Consider the following 20,112-nt stretch of genomic DNA (forward strand, 5'->3'; position numbering starts at 1 on the left):
AAGCTCCCGCGAGAGAGGGCACGCGCAAGCGACGCGTTTGAGGAGGTGACATTCAGTTGGGGTTCCGTTATTTTTTTATTTCATTCGGCGTCAGTGACAGCAGCGGATTGCAGCATCATGGCCAAGCGGAGTGGACAGCAAGACCTAAGCAAGTTCATGTTCAGAGCCGGCTTGCATGTACGAGCCCTTTTTTTTGTTGTAAATGAAAACAACGCTGTTGCTCTTGTAAACTAGTTTAATCAAAACATTGAAGCTTTTGTTTAACGTACAACCCCGATTCCAAAAAAGTTGGGACAAAGTACAAATTGTAAATAAAAACGGAATGCAATAATTTACAAATCTCAAAAACTGATATTGTATTCACAATAGAACATAGACAACATATCAAATGTCAAAAGTGAGACATTTTGAAATTTCATGCCAAATATTGGCTCATTTGAAATTTCATGACGGCAACACATCTCAAAAAAGTTGGGACAGGGGCAATAAGAGGCTGGAAAAGTTAAAGGTACAAAAAAGGAACAGCTGGAGGACCAAATTGCAACTCAGTAGGTCAATTGGCAATAGGTCATTAACATGACTGGGTATAAAAAGAGCATCTTGGAGTGGCAGCGGCTCTCAGAAGTAAAGATGGGAAGAGGATCACCAATCCCCCTAATTCTGCGCCGACAAATAGTGGAGCAATATCAGAAAGGAGTTCGACAGTGTAAAATTGCAAAGTGCTTGAACATATCATCATCTACAGTGCATAATATCATCAAAAGATTCAGAGAATCTGGAAGAATCTCTGTGCGTAAGGGTCAAGGCCGGAAAACCATACTGGGTGCCCGTGATCTTCGGGCCCTTAGACGGCACTGCATCACATACAGGCATGCTTCTGTATTGGAAATCACAAAATGGGCTCAGGAATATTTCCAGAGAACATTATCTGTGAACACAATTCACCGTGCCATCCGCCGTTGCCAGCTAAAACTCTATAGTTCAAAGAAGAAGCCGTATCTAAAAACGATCCAGAAGTGCAGACGTCTTCTCTGGGCCAAGGCTCATTTAAAATGGACTGTGGCAAAGTGGAAAACTGTTCTGTGGTCAGACGAATCAAAATTTGAAGTTCTTTATGGAAATCAGGGACGCCGTGTCATTCGGACTAAAGAGGAGAAGGACGACCCAAGTTGTTATCAGCGCTCAGTTCAGAAGCCTGCATCTCTGATGGTACAGGGTTGCATTAGTGCGTGTGGCATGGGCGCTTACACATCTGGAAAGACACCATCAATGCTGAAAGGTATATCCAGGTTCTAGAGCAACATATGCTCCCATCCAGACGACGTCTCTTTCAGGGAAGACCTTGCATTTTCCAACATGACAATGCCAAACCACATACTGCATCAATTACAGCATCATGGCTGCGTAGAAGAAGGGTCCGGGTACTGAACTGGCCAGCCTGCAGTCCAGATCTTTCACCCATAGAAAACATTTGGCGCATCATAAAACGGAAGATACGACAAAAAAGACCTAAGACAGTTGAGCATCTAGAATCCTACATTAGACAAGAATGGGTTAACATTCCTATCCCTAAACTTGAGCAACTTGTCTCCTCAGTCCCCAGACGTTTACAGACTGTTGTAAAGAGAAAAGGGGATGTCTCACAGTGGGAAACATGGCCTTGTCCCAACTTTTTTGAGATGTGTTGTTGTCATGAAATTTAAAATCACCTAATTTTTCTCTTTAAATGAGACATTTTCTCAGTTTAAACATTTGATATGTCATCTATGTTCTATTCTGAATAAAATATGGAATTTTGAAACTTCCACATCATTGCATTCCATTTTTATTTACAATTTGTACTTTGTCCCAACTTTTTTGGAATCGGGGTTGTAAGATCGCAAGAAAAAACATTTCAGGAGGTAAGTCAAGAGTTACGAATATCAGTCACACTTTCTGTGAGCCTGCTATCATGCTGTAAAGTTACTGATATGTAGCCTAATTTGTGAGCGGCGGATAACAACACAGCTATGATAATGAATGTTAGTTTGGAGTCTAGCCAGCTATCGATAGCTTACTCAGGTTCATGTTAGCTTTGATTTCTTGTATAAGGCCATTAATTTAATCAGCCTGGACATTCGTTTGTTATTCTTCAGGCAACAAAAAGTGTTATTCAAGACAGGAAGGCTAAAATAAACGACGCTAGCAGTTTTGAAGGCTTCATTGCCTCATTAGAGAGCCGGTCACAACATGTAAGGCAGAGCAGGATTGGTGTAGGACTCGACAAAGTGTCTGCTAAAATGCAGCTTTCTTTTTCTTCGTCATAGGCTCTTCTTCTGTCTCCTCAATGGGCCTTTTCCCCTTTCCAAAGAAACTTTCCAAAGATGCCTGCTTTTAACTCATTTTGCTAGCTTGTATCCAGTATGTATCAAAGTGCTGGTATGAATCGAAGCAAAGTATCAAAAGTATTTAAGGCAGCTCCTTGGTAACCGTCAACGTTAAGGTGTCACGTGACCTAGATAACAGCGGGAATCGACGTTACAGAAAGAATCCGGTCATTTTTCAAAGCTCAAATCCTCGTTCAGATAATAAATAAATCAGAAATAACATAAGTACTTTTCTTTCCATTAAAATAATAACCGGTATGGACATGTATAATTTGCATTACTCATAAGAATAAACACAATAATAACAAAAAGGGAAAAAAATGCATAATGCCTCAAACATCTTTTAGGAAGTTTAGTCTGATTTACAATTTACTGTTGCTTGTTTTAGCTTATTCAGGGATCCCAGCAGTAATTGAAAAAAATAGAGGAATGTCAGAAACTATCAGCAGGGGTCAAGGTAGCCTGGCTAACGCGACTTCAAAGCTCTACGAGCTATTGGTCTGGCCAAGCTATTAAGCCCAACCGTTTCCCAGAGCCCGTGGTTGACCCGCCTCCCTGAAATGCCTCAGTTTGCTACTGGTCGAAGCCAGAAAAGGCTGTGACGAAGCTTAAACCAATCACATCGCTCTTTCCTCTGACGTATGTGACGCGACGGGGCTAACTGGTAGATTAAACTCTTACCGAAGCCGGTCGGGAGCAAGGCGAAAACGTCCTTCCTTTCAATAAATACCTCCAGGGCTGCTCTTTGCTCCGTTTTCAATGAGAACTTCCCGTTGAATGCTTTCAATACAGCATCTACCGCTGTGTCAAAGGCTTGCCGCTGCTCCATGTTCGTAATGTTTCTAGTGAATGAAGCGCTTCCGGCATAGATTCTGTAAACAATCTATGGCTTCCGGTCGCAGTTCTACTACGTCAGTGCCTTGAACACGCCTCTACCCAGGGCCGTTGGAGATGCTCAAAGTTGATTGGTTCCCGATTTTTCAGGAGCTTGGAAGAGCTGTAGATAGCTTGCCTGGCCAGACTAAGCTCGCAACAGGCCCTCGTGTTGCGTCACGCTTAGGATGGGTGGGCCTAGGCTAGGGTCAAGGGGGCTGCAAGCCCCCTGAAGCTGTTGAGAATGTAACCTTTAAAGATGCTATAGAACACATTTTTTACATAGAAAAGCAACAGAATTTAATAATAATGTGTATCTATTTGATGCCATATTTTGTAATCAATGACATAAGTGGCAAAAAAAAAAATTGTTATTTGAGTGATTCCACGCTTATGGGTACTGAAATGGGGACATGAACTTATTTTTAAAAATTCACCTAAAACCATTTCTTTTTTTTACCAATCAGGTCACAAAACATGTAATCTTTAATGAATGATATGTTAAAAGATAACTTTAATTTTCTGAGATGTAATAAAAACATATTTATATGCCAAAGTCAGAACGTAACAGAAGTGTTGTGGACATATATATTCTCAATTTTAACAATGTAGAATTACTTTTTGAAACATAGGAAGGTGATGTTTTAGCAAATATAATTAATAAACATGTGTAGTAGAATAAACATACACATTCTTTCAATAAGATTAACATGGTATAGAGCTAGATTGTAATTAATTTGTAACAGACGCGAGATGGACAATCGTAACAGAAGTAATGTAACAGACATCATTTTGGAACTCATAGGCTTGACTTTGGCATATAAATATGTTTTTATTACATCTCAGAAAATTAAAGTTATCTTTTAACATATCATTCATTAAAGATTACATGTTTTGTGACCTGATGGTAAAAAAAGAAATGGTTTTAGGTGAATAAGTTCATGTCCCCATTTCAGTACCCATAAGCGTGGAATCACTCATTTATAAAAATTAGATGAAAATGTAGCTTTGAAGAATATACTTCTAACCCGGACACTGTTCCGCTACCTCTTTTATGGACGATATCTTTTTTTCCATGACATATTGAATTAAATTCAACGCATTCGAAACAAAAGCACGAACGGAGTTAAAACACATTTTCTAGCAAATGGGCGCAGCCATATTGTTTTCTCGTTCTATCACGTACAGTACATATGTACAGTACTGTATTTACATCAATTTAACTTCCGAGTGTTCCCGAATGTCAACGAGAACAAATGAAGCTGACAAAAACATCGCTAAACAAGCAAACCAAATCAGAACGTATTCTGCTGGTCATTTTACTTAAACATATTTTAACGGATATACAAGAGACTTAAAAAAAAAAAAAAAAAAAAAAAAACCACACCACCACTTTGGCTAGAAAAATAGCGGAATTCCGCTAAATAGCGGACGTCTGGGATCCCTGCTTATTGGTTCCCTACCTACGTCTGTATTTATCTCAATGCTCCCAATGTTCAGCTTTGAATAAAAATTCTATTGACTTGATATGAAAAGATTCAGTTGTTCATTTACATTGCCTGCTGAGGTTTTAATAAATTATTTACCAAACGATTTAAAAGGAGCCTACCATGACTATGAAGTTACACTTCAAATTTGTCATCTGCATTTCACCCTAATATGGAGAACGTGGTAGGTACCGGTATGTCAGCCAGGAGACTGACTAAATATGACACGACATCCACACTGTGCATGTTTTACAGTAAAATACCAGTGTATTATGTTTTTTACAACAATAAACAGGGTACACAGTGCGTACTACACACTTTATCAGCACAAAATACTGTATGTCTGGTAAATGAACAAGGTCCACAGACCTACGTTGTGTGCAAACCCTCCTAAAAGCAAACCAGATTCCCACCGACGGACCGACCGATGGGTCGACACGCGACTAAAAATGTCACCATCCCCCCGGTTTGATTTTACAACTCGACCACTGACAGCACCTTGTCTATGCTTCGATTCTGTTTGTAATTTTTAACCATTTATAGTTACGTTTAAACGTTGCTGAACATCCACGAAACAACATCGCTCCGGCCATCACCTTAATCTGTTTATTATTAGTCTGATACACGGGGCGACAATTTTTGGGGTAATTGCGCTTCGATACGTTCCCATTCAGATTGTACAACGTAATTTCCTATCTGAATTATTATTTTTTGTTTGTTTGGAATGACTTTTTCTTCTAAGATCATCCAATCAGAGTGCTAGAAGCGGATCACATGACCACCTGAGCGCTTCTGAAATTTCCAACAAAAATGGCGGCATCTCCGGCAGTGGCGCGAAGAAAAAAAAAAAAGAGACAAAGACGATGACATAACTCGTATCTTTTTATGTGTAAACCCAAAGTTATAAATTTACCTCGTCGAGTGCTTAGAAAACCAACAGACATCTATTTTTACGTGCTCAGGCTGGAATTAAGACATCAATTTTTTCCAGCTAAGTGTAAACTGTTGTTAGCGAACCACTGCTCCAGAGAGACTGAATGGGATTTAGCTAACTAGTGGTGAGTTTTGCTAACATAGCTGAAATTTAATTGCTAGCTGTGTTGGGATAACGTTAAAGCTAGGCGGCCTTTTGATTTCATAAAATCAGTGAAAATTAGTTCCCTCTGGAATTTGGTCATTGTGATGCATGTTTATTTCTGCAATATCTTTATATTATAAAAAAAAAAAAGTTTACCTCCTTCTTTTGGGTTTTACGGCAGCTGGCATCCACAAGTTTACCTTGACCGTGCACTGACAGTTCCATCATCCTGTCACTAAACGAACAGCTGATCACACCGAGGTGCTCACTGAGCACCGAGTTTGGTCCTGCATTTCCTTTCCTTTGTACGTGTCTTTTCTTCTCGCTTTCTGTTACCATAGTCGCTCTTTCACGTTTCATTCGCGTCCTCCATTTTTCTCTCCTGTTTCCAATTTGTATCCCACAACGCCTTGCGTGAACGGGGAAAGCCCACCACGTCATGCATGACGTAGTATCTTGTATTGCGTCATGGTGAAGCAGGAAAAAAAGAGCGGAGAATTTAGGGCCACACGGCCTTAAATTCATTAATTGGTCCATTTAAAAAAAAAAAAAAAAATAATAATAATATTGGAAGTCTGTGACCCTGTTTACACGTAGCTGGGTATCTATAAAAACATCGCACCCATCATTTACACGTAAACGGAGGTTTCAGTCACTGAAAACGGCTGCTTTAGAAAACTCCGGGCAAAGTGGAGATTTGTGAAAACCCCGTTTTCATGCCTGCGTGTAAATAGTGGAAAATGGAGCTTTAGCATTGTGATCTGACGGTCCCTCCTCCTTGGCTTTCAGATCTCTGGTTGGCTTTCTATTTGTTTGACATGTTTTTGAGCATTGTGTAAACGGAATTATTTTCTAGTACAGGGAGGAGATGATACCTGGCGAAGTGTAAACGAAGTATGTGATTCGAATTCAGTAGCGTTCGGTCAACAAACAAACAAACATAACTGGGTGTCGGGAAAATTCTTTTTATGACCTACACTTGAAAAATCTGAAAGGCAGTCTAGCTTTAGCTCTCTTGCGTCAAGTTAAAAGTGATGGGTAGCTCATGTTTTTTTTTTTTTGAGAGTTGTAATAGAGACTTGTCTAACTTATCATCTGATCTAATTCATACGGAAGCCGCGAGAGGCCCTTCATATAATCCATTTTTTTTATTCACCTTGTCATCCCGAGATAACAACACAACTAATTCGAGATCTCGAGAAAACAAAACCGTTATTCCGTGATCTCGAGAAAACAAAATTATTTCATGATCTCGAGTAAACAGCTGAGAAATGGTTCATTCAGGTGCGCCAAGAGGCTTGCGATATGCTGACTTTGGGGCTATTTCTCATTCTGTATAGACGCAACTTTGGTCATTAGAATGTCTGGAATAATCGATCACCTAATAAGGCAATATTTTGATCAGGGGTTGACACAGGGAGAGATTGCATTAAGTCTTTTAATAAGGGATCATTTCAAAATTAGTCCGCGGCACCTCCGCAGAAGACTGGCCCGGCTTCGTCTCTACCGACGGAGATACAGTGATCCAGCTGAGATCATGGAATAATTGTTTTGTTTTCTCGAGATCTCGAATTAGTTGTGTTGTTTTCTCGAGATCCTGAATTAATTATGTCGTTATCTCGGGATAACAAGGTGAATAAAAAAAAGATTATATGAAGGGCCTCTCTCGGCTTCGGTACATTCAGGTACAGAGCATGACTACTTGTGGAACCTGACGGTGAAACAGTACAAACTTTGGGATCTAAGAAAGAAAGAAAGCCTTTCAGGAGCTCGGTCAGCCCTTTTTCCTCCTCAGCAGCCGTTTCCTGGTCCATGTCTTTTTTTCTTTTTTTGCTGAGATGAGAATGAAACGATGATGTTTTTGTGATGTGTCAGTTATTAGTGATCACGTATGCGATTGAGGCTCGGAGCATTTTTAAAGAGATTTTTAAAAGAGTGTTTATTATCAACAGAATAATGTGGTTATTTTGACTCATAAATGTTAAAATAATCGTAAATCATCTTTTATTTACTTACCTGAGCGAAATAAAGGCTGACAAAAGTGACAGCTGTAAATGTTTCGGTGTCTGTCTCCCTGGCAACAGATTTGCTCTTATCCGATTAGTTATTGCCCTAATTAGTTGCCGTGTCTCACCTGGCTGCCCGTTGCCGGCAACATGACCCCAAAAGTTGCCCCGTGTATCATCGCCTTTCGATTATACGAGTGCTTGTGAATAAGCTGTTACTATAGAAACCATACTGTATTAGACCGAGTGCGTCAGAGCTGCTGCTGCGACAAAAAATTAATCATCATCAACCCTTTCCGACCAATCAGCTTTGAGAATTCACCAGCGAATCAAACCACTGCTTTTCATTTTGATTATTTTAACAGGCACTGTGCCTTGATCATTGCTATAACGCCATGCTTGTCGTAGACACGTTCCCGGTTCTTACCTCCTCTGAGCACGAGCACGCTGACCTCGGAGCCGAGGGGCAGCTCTTTCAGGATGTCCACCACCTGCGTGTGGCTCAGCGTTTGCACGTTCTTCCGGTTGATCTCTTTAATCACGTCGCCTTTGAGCAGGCCGCGGCACCACTGAGCGTCCAGGATCATCTTCACCTTCTGGCCCAACGGGCAGTCGGCGATGGCAAACCCAAATCCGCTCGGCCCCTTCGCCAGCGTCACGCTCACCAGCTCCGGCTGCAGCAGCGTGAGCTCGGGGGCGTCCTCCAGTCGCCCGTCGGTTACAAGCGCCTGCCGATCGGCCGGTGGTGCGGCTGCGCCTTCTCCTGCAGCCTCGTCGCCGGCATCCTCGGGAAGGGGGTAGCCTCGGCATAACACCATGTCCACGTACTGGTTCACGGCGACTGACTGGAACATCTGCACCACGTCTGCGTGGGTTTTACCGAGCACACATGTGCCATTGATGTCTACGATGACGTCCCCTGGTAGACCAAAAAAAAAAAGTGTTAATTATTCCAATTCGTGCCTTTTTGTTATACTAATACAAATCTAGAGAAAATCAGATTAATCATTTTAATCTATTTTTAAGACATCATAAATGATCCTGATATTTGTTACGAAACTGACATTGCGTTTTTTCTTACCGATTCAAGTGTTAAAACTTTTTTTTTTTAATGAACTCTTATGTTTTGCCTTTTTCGCTTTTACATAATATGGTATCCATTCACATTATTATTATTTTTTTCAAACTCAGGGTTTTTTTTTGTTTTTTTTGCACCGTAAGAAACTGCAGCAACACGAGTCTGTACACACTCGCTCTATTTTTAAACTCTGTTCAAAATCTCTCTATCTAGGTCATGCGAGAGCTTCATTTGAATAACTCTCTGTGATTGGTCCCTGGCTGGAATCAACATGCAGAACAGTGTGTGTGTGCCAGCCAAACCACAGAAGGCTCCTTGACTACAGATGAAGCGTTAAAATGAACATTTATTAATTAATGAAGATTTATCCTGAATGATCAGTATCGCGGCGTCTGTCCCGGGAACCCTGGGTGTGATGCTGTTTCATGACACGGCGCTATAAACATGCCACGGTTACAGTAGCCAGGCCACGTAGCATGTTTTTCCAGGCATCATGCAACAGCGACAGACCCCGAAGGCTGAAGGAGAACATATGCTTCCTTTGTGATGTGTTTAAAAAAAAAAGATAGATAAATAAATAAATAAATAAATAAATAAGCCAAATGCATCTTTATGAACTGCTGCTCATGCTGGAACACACTCGGAGGAAAACGCTATCTGCCTTCTTCCTCATACCTGAGCTCAGACACGATGACCATGGGCGCCGCCGGGGGGGAAAGGTTAGAACAATTCTAGGGGCCCAGCACTGCCATGGGGCCCTTTAAGGGGCTGAGAATATGATTTTAATAAGACTTTTGAAAGAACAACAATGCAATATTCCATCTGGTAAAATGAGCTAATTGAACAAGGTTGTCTATTTCTTGAGTTCTTCAACATATTGTCCTTTAACCCTCCCCCTTTTGCAAAATGGTGCAGTCCAGTTCTGGTAGAAGCGCGATGCGTTAAATCTGTGTGCTGATCAGTGCAACGCTACTTGCTGCTGTGTCGCGGTGCAGCAGCCAGCCAGCAGTGGAGTGCGTACAGTCTATGATCGCTAAATATGAAGAGTGGCTGTCAAAAACGTAAAGAAAGGCAGCTGAAAGCTGAGAGGGACCGGAGAGGCAGGCAACTGGTCACTCAGTTTTTCCCAAAGAAAGGTAGCTATCGCTCACATGTGTGTTCAAAATATTAGCGAATGGTAAATGAACAGTATGAACGTGGTTGGATTAGCCTATCAAGAGAACACTTTTACAGTTTGTACAGTGACATTTTTTCCATTTTAATAACTGAACTGACTTGTGTGATAAACAAGATGAAATATTACGTTATGCTGGTGCTAATTAGTGCTAATAACCAGTTTCATAACTAATGGGGTGCCCTAAATATGCACAGATTCAGCCTCAGGGGGACCTCCGCCCTACCAAACCACTGAACCCCCCCTTTGGAGAAGGAGGTAAGCAGCAATACAACCCATAAATGCTTTAGGATTGAAGTTTTTAATGAGCGAGCGCCATATACAGTTTGCTAGATTAAAGTTTTATTAGCAGTCACATCACACATTTCACTACCAATTGTCCTAGCACAAGAAGGCATGTGGCAAAATCTTGAATTTTCATTTGTGATTGTAAATGCACCAGAATTAGTCACTGACCAGTTTTCATCTAGTCCCTGGTAGGTTAATACATAAAATGTAATAACAAAGTCACAAACTCAAGGTCCATGGGCTATCAAAAGTCAAATAATGACAATAGTGCAATTGTGACGAGGGTGGGCAAAGTTGGGGGGCCCAAAATTCTAATCTTTCATGGGGCCCAAAATTTCTGGCGGCGCCCCTGACTATGACCGTCATTATGACTGACAGCAGAGAGGGAGCGTGCCATCAATCCCACCCAGAAAGCCTGTGCTCCGTTACCTCCCAGTCTTGGACAGCTGTGGCAACTCGTGTTACCCTGATTAACGCTGCGAACACTTTTCTGCTGCCCCACTCGGGATCATTTAATTCACTTTGTCAAGGAAAACATTAAGATACATTTGATACAAGCTAAGAAAACTAACACTGGCACTATTTACACAGAATATTTACACTATATACACTAGTACTCTGCAGCGAGCACGCTAGCATGCAGAACATGAACTCGCGATGCGTCAGTTGTGAACAAATCGAGATGTTCAAGTTCATGTTCAGAGCCGGCTTGCATGTACGAGCCCTTTTTTTGTTGTTGTAAATGAAAACAACGCTGTTGCTCTTGTAAACTAGTTTAATCAAAACATTGAAGCTTTTGTTTAACGTACAACCCCGATTCCAAAAAAAGTTGGGACAAAGTACAAATTGTAAATAAAAACGGAATGCAATAATTTACAAATCTCAAAAACTGATATTGTATTCACAATAGAACATAGACAACATATCAAATGTCGAAAGTGAGACATTTTGAAATTTCATGCCAAATATTGGCTCATTTGAAATTTCATGACAGCAACGCATCTCAAAAAAGTTGGGACAGGGGCAATAAGAGGCTGGAAAAGTTAAAGGTACAAAAAAGGAACAGCTGGAGGACCAAATTGCAACTCATTAGGTCAATTGGCAATAGGTCATTAACATGACTGGGTATAAAAAGAGCATCTTGGAGTGGCAGCGGCTCTCAGAAGTAAAGATGGGAAGAGGATCACCAATCCCCCTAATTCTGCGCCGACAAATAGTGGAGCAATATCAGAAAGGAGTTCGACAGTGTAAAATTGCAAAGAGTTTGAACATATCATCATCTACAGTGCATAATATCATCAAAAGATTCAGAGAATCTGGAAGAATTTCTGTGCGTAAGGGTCAAGGCCGGAAAACCATACCGAGCGCCCGTGATCTTCGGGCCCTTAGACGGAACTGCATCACATACAGGCATGCTTCTGTATTGGAAATCACAAAATGGGCTCAGGAATATTTCCAGAGAACATTATCTGTGAACACAATTCACCGTGCCATCTGCCGTTGCCAGCTAAAACTCTATAGTTCAAAGAAGAAGCTGTATCTAAACATGATCCAGAAGCGCAGACGTCTTCTCTGGGCCAAGGCTCATTTAAAATGGACTGTGGCAAAGTGGAAAACTGTTCTGTGGTCAGACGAATCAAAATTTGAAGTTCTTTATGGAAATCAGGGACGCCGTGTCATTCGGACTAAAGAGGAGAAGGACGACCCAAGTTGTTATCAGCGCTCAGTTCAGAAGCCTGCATCTCTGATGGTACGGGGTTGCATGAGTGCATGTGGCATGGGCAGCTTACACATCTGGAAAGACATCATCAATGCTGAAAGGTATATCCAGGTTCTAGAGCAACATATGCTCCCTTCCAGACGACGTCTCTTTCAGGGAAGACCTTGCATTTTCCAACATGACAATGCCAAACCACATACTGCATCAATTACAGCATCATGGCTGCGTAGAAGAAGGGTCCGGGTACTGAACTGGCCAGCCTGCAGTCCAGATCTTTCACCCATAGAAAACATTTGGCGCATCATAAAACGGAAGATACGACAAAAAAGACCTAAGACAGTTGAGCAACTAGAATCCTACATTAGACAAGAATGGGTTAACATTCCTATCCCTAAACTTGAGCAACTTGTCTCCTCAGTCCCCAGACGTTTACAGACTGTTGTAAAGAGAAAAGGGGATGTCTCACAGTGGGAAACATGGCCTTGTCCCAACTTTTTTGAGATGTGGTGTTGTCATGAAATTTAAAATCACCTAATTTTTCTCTTTAAATGATACATTTTCTCAGTTTAAACATTTGATATGTCATCTATGTTCTATTCTGAATAAAATATGGAATTTTGAAACTTCCACATCAGTACATTCCGTTTTTATTTACAATTTGTACTTTGTCCCAACTTTTCTGGAATTGGGGTTGTACATTATGAGGTGCGTCTGACTGATTATAAATATATATATATATATATATATATACACACACACACACGCGATGATAAATCGCGACACAAAATTATGACTATTCAAATCGATGAAATAAGAATGGACTGTGATCATTAGGCTGTGTAATCTCTTAGTTTTCTGAGCTGTAACTGCTTTGTTTAGACAGCAGAAGGAGCAGTAATGTACAATAGCAGGAATACATGTGACTTCACCGTAGGCGGAAGTAACACAGCTCTAATGTTGCAAAAAAAAAAAACAGATCTAAAATGTGAAAAAGAGATGAGTGTGTGTACTAATAGATTTAACAAGAAATCAGAGCTCTCTTTTTACAGACTGCTGAAAGAAGGAAAAAAGAAGCAAATCGAGGGAGTACAAATGTTCAGAACTGTTCATCAAGAAAAGGCCGATTTGCTCTAAACTTTTTAATTTTAAGGAATATTTTAATTAATAGACATATTTTACCCCAACCTTTACAACTGTGGGTAAATAATTATTGTTGGTTCTTAAGAAAATGAACAAAAGGAATATTTAAGTTGATGAAGAATAGGAAAATGAATGTTGCAGGGTTTTTTGTAGCAAAAATTTCATTACATGTATGTACATGAAAAGTAGGTCTACTCTTAACTGTGTGTATGAGATAGCATGACGGGGAGGATCTGTCTGACAGGTCAAAATCCTGCTTCATTCACTGTCGCTGGAACAGCATGAGTTCCAATCCCAGCAATGTTACACTCACGTGGGTGGGAATGTCGAGAAAAATTGGCTGGACTCTTGGTGTGGTAGCAATGGCGCACTCCTCCTTCCCAGTCCATCACAATGCCACAAGGTAACCTTAGTCTGTGTATAAGTTCAGGTATTTGGAAGAGGGTAGACAGCACTTTCTTCCAAGCTACTTACAACAAATGAGTCAAAAAAACCCAAAAAGTTTCGACTCAAATCAGTGACCTGAACGAAACCCGACTAGGTGACGAGTGAAAAAAGCCTGGAGAAATGTTCCGTTCCTGCTGCAAAGAGGCAAACGCACGGCTTCATTTGTTTGCGCAAATGCAAAAGTTCTCCATAACCTCGACATAAAGTTCATTTTACACTTCAGCTGCTCTCTAAATGCCTTCATTTCTCTCAAGACCGCAGTCGGGGAAAAACAGGACGAACTGCACGTGACTGATTTTGCACATTCATGACAATAAAATCATGATTCAGCGTTTTCCTGTTTGGCTCGGAAACAGGCCACAAAAGACTAATTTCGAAGAAGACATCTGCTTGTATTGATGTGCAAAATACTTCTCCCTTTGCTAATAAGGCTGTTAGCAGACTAATGAATAGCTTGAGGTCTGCTTTAGGAATATTAACATCCGCTCAATGAAAGTGTCACTCTTCAGTGACAATACCATATATATGGGCCTGTCTCAGAAACTGGGTGCTGTGGGGGAACCCCACTAAATATACTCAGTCAATAAACTATACGGTTTTGAATGGTGATGTTGGTTTTAATTTGAAATAAAATGATGAAAGAAATAATACAGATAAAACTAAATCTTTGATGTGAATACTCTATTCAGAATTTGGCAAAAATTCTGCGAATTTGTGGAAAAATGGCGGCTTGATCTGGGACATGATAAATGGTTGACCACATCGCATTCCCTTAAAAAGGTTGTAGTCCACTGAAAAGTCTACAGTTATCACTAATTGTATTTTAAGTTGTAACTTTATACACCTAAGGATTGGTGCGCTCACAGAATAATCATAACCGTAATAAAACATCATGCAAAATATTTGATCACCGTTGTAACTCCGTTTTCCGCAGACCCAAAACCAATACGATCGTGTGTTTTGATCTAAACGGAAAGCCTCAGGGTCAAGGTCACTACCTCACCAAAAGTAGTAACCTAAAATCACTACGCCATATAAAAATTTAGTTATAAATCTGCGATTTTGTTTTTTTAAAATGAAAGCTGAAAGTTAGGTATAGAATATGTTTCTTACAGAATGTTACGATGGTAGCTGGTCTTGTATGAATTTCTGAGCTATAAAATGAGTTGTGGTCTATTTTTTACCGTAGCGTGTTATTTGTGTGCGGGGAAGGACACACATTAACAATTTGCATGTGTAGAATGGAATTTTCCACTCCAACAGTTAGAAGTTGATCGTGCTTCCATTTGCGGTCTTTCTGTTACATGAGTGATCTGTTCGGACGTCATCACTGAAAAGGTGAGTTTTGACAGTTTTTGTTTTAGTCTTGCAGTATAAGGCAATAGAATGTTTGTTTCTTTTTCATCTTACTTTCATATTTCGTAGTGTTTGTGTATTTTTGGCCAATATTTTGCAACCATGGTCAATTTAGATCGAACTTTTGATAGACTCTACGGCCAGTCATTTTGCCCCGCCCCTGCCTCGCGCTCCGTCCGGTGCAGTAGTGATGTCCCGTTGCTCGCACGCCGCAGCAGAAACCCGCACGACCTTCAGCCGGTACAGTCGCTGTTCTTTTACCAGTGCCGTTATTCTCATCTTTCCGGTGTGTTCTTGATTTTTCCATTGTGTCCTATTTCGCCATATCAAATACCCAAAATGTATCATCATTCATATTTAAGTGAATAATCAATTCAGTCATTATAACTTGGCATTTTTAACCCAAGCAATCAAAAAGAGGAAATTTATTCAATATTTTCACTCATCTGTGAAGGAGGGGCTTTAATTCTTCATGATGTAGTTATTTTATATGTAAATCAATTTTACAAAAGCATTTGAATTGTAATCAAAAACATTTTTCCATAGTGGAGGCCAGATAAAGCAAGATACTATCTTTATTCTTATTAAACATGACAAAAGAAACATTGAGTGTTCGGTAAATGCCAAAAAAATAGGAAAATTAGAAGATTTATTTTTTGACCATAACGTCCTAAATGAGAGACCAGTTTCTGAGACGGACCCTTATATATATTAGGGATGTTAACCGATGACCGTTTGACCGGTGGTTGACCGAATCAACATCAACCGGTTAATTTTTTTTTGGTTGTCGGTTAAAAAAAAAAAAAATCAATCGTTTTGAAGCTGCCGATTTTGGAGCGGAGAACCTGGAATTCTGTGTTGTAAACACTTGGGGCATGCCATGTGGTGTAAGGACGACAGCTGACAAATCAAACACCCATTCAGTCATGTCCCGCCCTCCCGCCCCAGTTGAAGACAGCTGCCACTCGGCAAAAGAAAAGTGTAGACACAGGCTTTTTAGCTTACAAATTACTATTCTGTGTTTTTTTTTTTTAAATTATTATTAGAAGGCACATGGAGTTTAGTCCTGCCTTGGCCAGTGCATTCTGAAAGTATGTTTCGGTCTGTAGCCAACAATGCATGTTATTGCAGATCATATCTCTCCACGCAAACTAAAGGCGCAGATGCCGACTTTTGGAGGGAAGGGGAGGGAATGAAATGACAGCGGTGTCTGAGGGGGAGTGACAAACGCAGCTTTTATGTCTGTGAGCCAAGTCGGTGACGGCTTCAGAGCAACTTCAATACCATGCAGTAATGGCGTGTTGATATTGGTAACGGCGTTATAACGATTGTAGCTAATTAATTAGATTACCCGGCGTCATAACAGCCTTTATTTTAACGCCGTTATTCCCATCACTGAATGTTATGTACTTCTAGCACTTGACTTTATTTTCAACGCCATCATGGCCAACTGAAACTGTCTCTAAGCTGGAGCCATTTGTCCTCCGCTCCAATACAAACCCCTCGACATCAGTGCCGCGTTGGACTGAATGTTTCGCGCTGTAGAAAAGGGAATGTGAGTGGAGGGCAGCAACTGGGACTGAATGTGCGGATGCTCGCGGTTAGATTTAGAATAGATTCTAATAATTCCAATTCTAGAATTTAGGTTAACTGACTTTAACCGGCTAATGAGGCTCGGTGGACGGTCAAGATTTTTTTTAGTTTTCGCCATCCCTAATATATATATATATATATATATATATATATATATATATATATATATATATTAGTGCTGTCAAGCGATTAAAATATTTAATCGCGATTAATGTCGCGACTGTCACAGTTAACTCGCGATTAATCGCAATTTAATCGCACATTTTTGTCACATGAAAAACCATTGTAATTCTCTTATCAGCATAAAAACATGAATGGGCTTGCTTTGTATTGCAAAGCATAACACGTCTTGACACAGCCACTGCAAAGTGAAACCTAAGCTGAACACCGGGGCTAGCAAAAGAACCAGGAGTGAAGTGATCTACTGTTTGAGTTAGTCTACAACTCAGAGAGACAGGTTACACAGTGACGGTAGGCTTGACATGCTTGATTATAATATAAAGTACACTATTATATTAACTTTAAGTTGTTCGTTGATAAATATTGCATTGAATCTGATCTTTACCGTTTCAGCTCACTTAACACATTTTGTACTTTTACACTTTCTGCCTGTTGATGCGTCGTGCTGTCCAATCAGAGGCGGCCAAATTTGCATATTACAGGAAGGATTTCTGGGATAGCATTGAGTTTACAGTTCAGAGGGATCTGGCTTCTTTAGACGCTGTCTTCTTAAAACTGAATAAATATTTAAGAAGAGCCAAATGAGCCAGTCTTTTGAACGGCTCTTTTCAAAGAACGGATCACAAAGATGCGGATCCCATCAAAGAGCCATAAATCCCATCTCTACTATCGCGCCCTGCCCGCGCTGGTTCTTGGGGGGGGGGGCAGAGGACTCTGGCTGTGCGGGGCGGGGCATTACAGTCTAGCTGCTATCGGTTTTCTAAGCAAAGTCTCTGTTCCAAGTTCCTGGCAGTTTCAAAAGCTTATGAAAAACCTACATCATGTCACAGAGCGTTAATCTCGCGATAAAAAAAATTATCGCCGTTAAAATTGAGTCAAGTTAACGCGTTAATAACGCGACATTTTTGACAGCACTAATATATATATATATATATATATATATATATATATATATATATATATAAATAAACACATACACACACACACACAAACTTTAATAGGAACTTGTTCTTGATTGCAAGATTCCTGTTCTTGGCTGCAGGAGTGGAGCCCAATGGTCTTCTGTTGCATGCGGAGATGCTTTTCTGCTCACTACGGTTGTAAAGAGTGATTATATGACTTACTATATCCCTCCTGGCAGCTCAAACCAATCTGGCCATTTTCCTCTGACCACTCTTATCAACAAGGCGTTTGTTTCCACCCACAGAGCTGTCGCTCGCTCGCTCACTCACTTGATGTTTTTCGTACCATTCTGTGTAAACTCTCGAGACTGTTGTGCATGAAAACCCCAGGAGACCAGCAGTTTCTGAAATACTCAAACCAGTCCATCTGGCTGAAACTACAGTGAAAGAGACTTTGAGATGACAATTTTTCCCATTCTGATGTTTGAAGTGAACATTAACTGAAGCTCTTGATTTGTATCTGCATGGTTTGATGTATTGGGCTGCTGTCAAGGGATCGGCCTTATAGATATATATAAATAAATAAAAGAATAACGATGTGTTTCTGTGACACTCAGAAAGAATACAAAAGGGTTTAGAAATAAGATGTAGGACCTTTAAAACCACACCTGCCCGCATGAGTCACTGTTAGTTCATGATGAGCGCTGCGAGTGTGTGTCAAATACAAACAGGCATGGAGAGGCTGGAACACACACTTCACGAGAGCATGTTTTTCCAGCACCCAGACTGGAAAGTCTGCACTAAGTGGGTGTGGATGTTTCCCAGCTCCATTGTTGATGGGTGGAAAGATTGGCAAAAGAAAAAAAAAAAAAGACAAGTTGCTGCTGTCACACGTTTCCATTATCTAATGTGAGCCATTTGTGAGGAGCTTATTTGATGAGAAACAAGTACCAAAGAGATAGAGAGAGAGAGAGAGAGAGACTGGAACACAGTCGCACCTTCACGAAAATCTAGGGGTGTTCACACGGCACATATTTGCATCGATGCTGCACGGATGTATTTTGTTGCGATATATCTTACACCGGTGTAAATTTTGTGGAGCGTTCACACGTCACAACCCTGCTTACTAGAGAGAAGCGTGTTAGCACCGGTGCAGCCCCACTTGCGTTCACACGGCAGTTTTTGCGGCCGTGCTATACGATAGTAATAATGCGGAAATGAAATATGCGCATGCGTGAAAATGTACCTCCTTTTCCCGGTTGTCATGGCATCACCAAGCGCCGGGAAAACAACGTGGATGAAGACACCAGTGTTGCCAGATACTGCTGACATTTTCCAGCCCAAAATATGTTCAAATCCGCCAAAATGCACTTAAAACCGCCCAATCTGGCAACACTGGAAGAGACGCAGTTCTGTTGTTGTTGATGTTCGCCATTTTGGAAGCGTAAAATACCAGGATGCAAATTATGCAATGCCCGTATGTAATCGACTCTCCTCGCGCGTAGCGAGTCTACCCCTGTAGCGTTCAGACGTCCCATTTTATATCGGTGCTGCCCCGCAAACTAGCGTTTACTCCGGAGTAAATTTCTTAAACCACCTCCCGAGCAGGGTTAGATTTGCACCGGTTTAAGCAGCTTTCAGGGGCTACACCGCTATAACTTTGTACCGTGTGAACGCTCTACCGGGGCAGCCCCGGTGCTACACCGGAGTAAAAGTTGCCGTGTGAACACTCCTTCTGCTTCTCGTACAGAAACACAGGGAAGGAATATATACTGCATCAAATGACGAGGTGAAGGAAATTCAGCGACGTCAGGGTTGGTGTTATGACCTGGAAAGTCACCGTGCATAACCGTTTTAATCCTCTTATACCAGAGCAACTTCTTAACAAGGTGGCATGATGGTGTAGTGGTTAGCGCTGTCGCCTCACAGCAAGAAGGTCCAGGTTCGAGCCCCGTGGCCGGCGAGGGCCTTTCTGTGCGGAGTTTGCATGTTCTCCCCGTGTCCGCGTGGGTTTCCTCCGGGTGCTCCGGTTTCCCCCACAGTCCAAAGACATGCAGGTTAGGTTAACTGGTGACTCTAAATTGAGCGTAGGTGTGAATGTGAGTGTGAATGGTTGTCTGTGTCTATGTGTCAGCCCTGTGATGACCTGGCGACTTGTCCAGGGTGTACCCCGCCTTTCACCCGTAGTCAGCTGGGATAGGCTCCAGCTTGCCTGCGACCCTGTAGAACAGGATAAAGCGGCTAGAGATGATGAGATGAGATGAGAACTTCTTAACAAGGACACATTATTAATACGTCATTTGTTAAATGACCTTTCACCTTGTGGAACGTCCAGGAGGCTCCTGTTAAAGCAGCTGTGAACGATCCGTTGACTCGTTTCCTCGCCGGACTGACATTTTTTCCCCTCTCTTTTGAAAGTAATAA

The 20,112-nt window shown here is 41.1% G+C and overlaps 1 protein-coding gene across 2 annotated transcripts in view; it reads right to left on the reverse strand.

Annotated features, from left to right (window-relative positions):
- magi3a (membrane associated guanylate kinase, WW and PDZ domain containing 3a) overlaps positions 1–20,112 on the reverse strand; it is a 439,861-nt gene that overhangs the window by 47,105 nt on the left and 372,644 nt on the right. For both annotated transcript variants that reach the window (XM_060937472.1, XM_060937471.1), the window contains exon 10: positions 8,238–8,729. In XM_060937472.1, the coding sequence (XP_060793455.1) occupies positions 8,238–8,729 (492 nt within the window). The remainder of the gene's footprint in view (positions 1–8,237; positions 8,730–20,112) is intronic.

This window comes from Neoarius graeffei, chromosome 13 (assembly GCF_027579695.1).
Source record: "Neoarius graeffei isolate fNeoGra1 chromosome 13, fNeoGra1.pri, whole genome shotgun sequence".
Taxonomy (NCBI): Eukaryota; Metazoa; Chordata; class Actinopteri; order Siluriformes; family Ariidae; genus Neoarius; species Neoarius graeffei.